General features: G+C 31.7%; 1 protein-coding gene across 1 annotated transcript; it reads right to left on the reverse strand.

Moving 5' to 3' along the window:
- Positions 1-698: 698 nt before the first annotated feature.
- On the reverse strand, positions 699-3,795 carry LOC107484970 (omega-3 fatty acid desaturase, chloroplastic). The gene is made up of 8 exons (XM_016105510.3): positions 2,948-3,795; positions 2,670-2,759; positions 2,438-2,504; positions 2,049-2,141; positions 1,755-1,940; positions 1,559-1,639; positions 1,085-1,222; positions 699-989 (listed from the first exon to the last, which is right to left on the reverse strand). Exons 1-8 carry the CDS (start codon positions 3,487-3,489, stop codon positions 819-821), a joined length of 1,368 nt encoding a protein of 455 aa, XP_015960996.1. The 5' UTR covers positions 3,490-3,795; the 3' UTR covers positions 699-818.
- Positions 3,796-4,603: the final 808 nt, after the last annotated feature.

The following is a 4,603-nucleotide window of genomic DNA, read 5'->3' on the forward strand; positions in this document are numbered from 1 at the left end:
GTAATTTCCATTTTTTTTAAAAAGATACCTTTATAAAATCCTTAGAGTATTTAGATAAAATTTTTATTAAAAGAAATACTCTTATCAAACAAATACAAAAAGTTCTTTATTCCAAACTAGCAACATGAGTGCATTTTAAGAAACAAAAATGTAAAAAGATTTTAATGAATTCTTCATTAGAAAAAGTACTTTCGAAATTTTCTATCAAAATAAAATTTTTAATAAAAAATATTTTTTTGAAAAAAAATATATAAATACTTTCTTATCACCTCGGCTTCATAAGTTCATATACAATCCCAACCCATTTGTTTGCATTAGGCACTACCAATCAAAAAATGTACAAAGAATAAAAGACAAATACCCTCTGTCATCACATGATTTTCATGGCAGTTATCCATCATAATCATAATCTAATCTGATCAAAACGTGAAGTATTAAGGACTATAAAATAAACCATGACAAAAAAAACATGTCCAATTAGGGAATACCTAAACTAAACTCTCTCTTAAAAATCACAACACATTACACAAGAATTGGAATAAATTTACATCTTGGTAAAATATGTTACGACATTGTAATTTAAACTGTAAATTGTGTCTTCATGAATATAATAAAACAAACTATAAACAGAAAACTAACATAAATTCAAGCATGAGAATTCTATTTATCAAAAATAATTATAATTGCTGCATTTTTACAAACACTTCCACTTTTCAAGAAGGATAAGTGAAATCTACAATCTAGTTACCACTTATTAGTAGTAGGAAGTGATAATCAAACAATTCTATGTATTTAAAAAAAAATCAAGATCTTCAATTTCAATCAGTGAGATCAGAGTCTGTTTGGTAGTAAACAACTTCACCAGTGTCACTGACATAATGATCTCTCCTTAAACTTCTCACTAAGTCTCCAATGAGGTGAAATGGAAGCAGAGCAGATTTTTTTGGTTCCTTGTAATATTTTCCAAGCACTGGTTTTGCCGCCTCAGTCTGCAAGCAAAGGAAATAAAAACAACATTATAACTTAATTACCCTGAAATTACAGATTAGAATGGATTATCCGTGGCAAAATACAAAATACTTACGGCTTCGATTAAGTGATAGTGTGGGATCTGAGGGAAAAGGTGATGAATGACATGGGTTCCAATGTCATGGTGGATGTTGTTGATCCAACCATAGTCGCGATCAAGCGTAGTAAGACCGCCCCTGAGATAACTCCATTCCTATTCAATGAAATTGAAAATTTAATGTTAGACTTTGAAATTTGTCCAATGTGAACTAACCCGAGACACAAAATACAAAGACAGTCAAAATCATCCGTCTCTACTCTCTATTGTCGTAATATATCGGGCAGACAGAAAACAAAGAGAAGGTGGAAACTTACGTCTTTATGTAAAGTTGACAGTTGAAAATCATTAGATAACAATTTATTCAAACATGTAAAATCATCTAATGGTTTTCAACTATCAATTTCACATAAAGATAAACTGTATGTAAGTCTCCACTGAAAGAGAAATTATGTCCCCAGGCATAGATATTTTTCCTATCAATATATCTACCTTTCCGCGATACCACGGTAGTTTGTCTTCATGGCCATGATGATGCAAGTATGTAACAAGATCCAACCACATAACAAAGATCTGAAATTCACACCAAAAGTCAAATAAGCAATTAATGCTTGATGATTGATATAAAATAGTAAAAAGTAAAAACCAAAGAATAGTCAAATCCACAAGGAAATGAATGAGAACTTACAAGATAAGGTACCCCATAAAGCTTAAGCAATGGAATTGGGCCCATTAGAAAACCCAATCCTACAAGAATTGCAACCATTGCAGACCAACAAGCTGTAGATGTGATAACATCGTTTCTTTCACTTGGAACAAACAAGTCACTATCAGGATGGAAGTGAGAACCAGTCTTCCCTGGACTCCTACTAAACTGAAATCAATGACCACAAAATTTGTCAAAGTCAAATATCTAACCATAACAATAAAGAGTCAACCATAAACAAATAATGGTCAAGATTTGTAGGTACTGGGAACTTACAAGGTACACAGGATATGCAAGCAGTGGAAAAGGAACAGTAAATCTTAAAGTCCGAGTCATGGTGTCAAGGCTCCTAAAGATTTTCTCAGATAACTGCAAATTTTGACAATATTTTCTCGTGTTAGAAAATATGCTTGGAAAAAATGAAATTGTGAATAGAATAACTTAAAAGGCCTTGTCTGATTAGGGAAAAAAATATAGAAACACTGAGATTTCGAATTCAGAGATAAGATAGAAAAATTGTATTTATCCATTTTTTTTATTTGTTTCCTTCAGCTAATTTGTATTTCTCGGTATCTACTGTTTTTCTATTTCTATCTCAAATTACGGATTGAGACAATTACCAAATGGGACCAAAAAGACTAGAATAGTAGTAATTATCATCTTACCGGGTGCCAAGATTCATCATTTTCAACATGGCCATGATTTTGATGATGAGTCCTGTGACTGATTCTCCTGTGTGATCATTAATACAAATATGAGTTTCAAAGTTATTTTTTAAAACTATAGTCAAAACCCCAAAAAAAGGTATAAAAGAAAAAGGATAGCATAAAACAAATAAAAAATCTAAAAAAAAAATAAAAAAAAAAAAACCTAGAAGCTTAACAATTTGGAGCATACCACCCATGATAAGGAACTAGAATTGAAGAATGTAGCAGGTGTCCAACAACACTGTTTAGTTTGTGATTGTTTGAAAAGCTTCCATGACCACTGAAAAAAGATAAAATCCAAAAAACAAACAATTAAGCACACATGAAGACCCAATTTTAAAAGCAAATTCAGCAACCCAAAAAGACAAAAAAACAAAGTTAATACAACAAGATGAACAAGAACAGAAATAGTGAAAAACAAAAACCAAAGTAGAATGAACCAAAAAATTGTGATTAGTAGTTAGTTACCAATCATGGCCAAGAACAAAAAGTGCCCAGAACATGGTCCCCTGAGCAGCCCAATAAAGAGGCCAAACAAGCCAACTGTTGAGGTAAGCAGCACCAGCAGCCAATCCAAGAACAACAATCACATCCCTGGCTACATAGCTCATTGACTTCCATGGATCTTTCACCCAACAATGCTTTGGTATTGCTGCCCTAATATCAGCCAAATTGAATGGTGGTGGTGCTCCAGGGTCAAATTCACCAACTTCATTCTCAACACCACCACCATTGATTTTCACATCTTTCTTCACTTCCTCTTCTTCAATAGGGGTAACCCTCAAAGGGGCACTAACCTTTAACCCAAAGTTTCTATCCCTGAAGCTAGAATTTGTAAAGCTTCTTCTGGATTGAAACTTTGGATCTGAAAAAGAAACACCATTGTGTTTTGTGCTTAAAAATCTAACCTGTGAAGGGTTTGAGTTAGAATTAACAATACCAGTTTTGGGTCTAGGGAATGTTGGTGGAAGAGGCTTTAAGCCACATTCTGATAAAACCCAAGTTGCCATTAGAGACCCAAAAGAATTGGAGCCTTAGATTCAAAAGGGACAGAAAAGGCAATAAATCAAACAGAAGATATGCAACCCGAGGCAATTAAGAGTGCCAGAGAATACTGTTAAATAATTTAATCAGAGAATATATATTATTATAAAACCAATAATAATTGAGGAAATTTCAGATCAAATCAAACGTGACCCCTTTGTTAGCAACGACAAAAACAAAAACACAAGCTTTTTCACCCCTTTGCAGCGATGAAAAACCTTTGAAGAAGAGGAATCAAGAGGGTTTGCAATTCTGGCTTTCAAAGCTGAATGTGGGACTTAATATTTATATGAAGGTGAAGGTGGGAGGTGCGTACGAAACGTTGAGGCTGCAATTTGGTCATATTACGATTATTATTATTATTATTATTTTAATGAATTTTTTAAGTTGTGTGTGTGTTGTGTTCAAAAGAGACCAACAAACCAATGCGTGTTTACCCTAGAGTCTGTACTGATTCTCTCAACTGTGGAATTGAATGAATTCTTCTGTTCCCTTGTGCCGTGTTTTTGACCCATCACAGAATTGGAACACCAATTCTTTTTTTTTCTTTTCAGATTTGTTTTGGAAAAAGAATTTAAGGTCTTATATGAAAGGATTGTTTGTTAAGTTTATTTATTTTTAGAAATTTCTAAAGTGTTTTTTCTTTCTAATAAATGCATTATAAAAATAGAAAATTTTATGTTTTTTGGATTGAGTATCTTAAAGTGCAAATTTTCAACTTACTATTTATTATTAAAAGATAAATTATTTCTTTCTTAAATTTTTCAAAAGATTTCAAAAAATAAGTTTTTTTGTTTCAATAAATACATTGTTTAAAATAAGTTTTATTTTTAAATTTTGATACACTCACAGTGTAAAGTAGTTGTACACTGGCATTTAATTAGGTAACGTAATGTCATATCATTAAAATTAATTACTTTTCACATTAATAGCGTGTGAATGATCGTTCAAAAGAACGGATGTGATTGCACGACTATATAAAATGTTTTACACTATCAATGTATTAAAATTAAACTCCTATTTTTATTCCTACTATTAATTTTTAACAATAAATAGTTAGTTTTTTTATAAAATATATTT

The sequence above is a fragment of the Arachis duranensis genome, chromosome 4 (genome assembly GCF_000817695.3).
Source record: "Arachis duranensis cultivar V14167 chromosome 4, aradu.V14167.gnm2.J7QH, whole genome shotgun sequence".
Classification (NCBI taxonomy): domain Eukaryota; kingdom Viridiplantae; phylum Streptophyta; class Magnoliopsida; order Fabales; family Fabaceae; genus Arachis; species Arachis duranensis.

Coding starts and splice junctions, on each gene's coding strand:
- LOC107484970 (XM_016105510.3), bottom strand. CDS start 3,489: ATGGCAACTTGGGTTTTATCAGAATGTGGCTTAAAGCCTCTTCCACCA. Junction 2,760..2,947: donor TTTGTTCTTGGCCATGATTG/GTAACTAACTAC, acceptor ATCTTTTTTCAG/TGGTCATGGAAGCTTTTCAA. Junction 2,505..2,669: donor CTAGTTCCTTATCATGGGTG/GTATGCTCCAAA, acceptor ATGATCACACAG/GAGAATCAGTCACAGGACTC.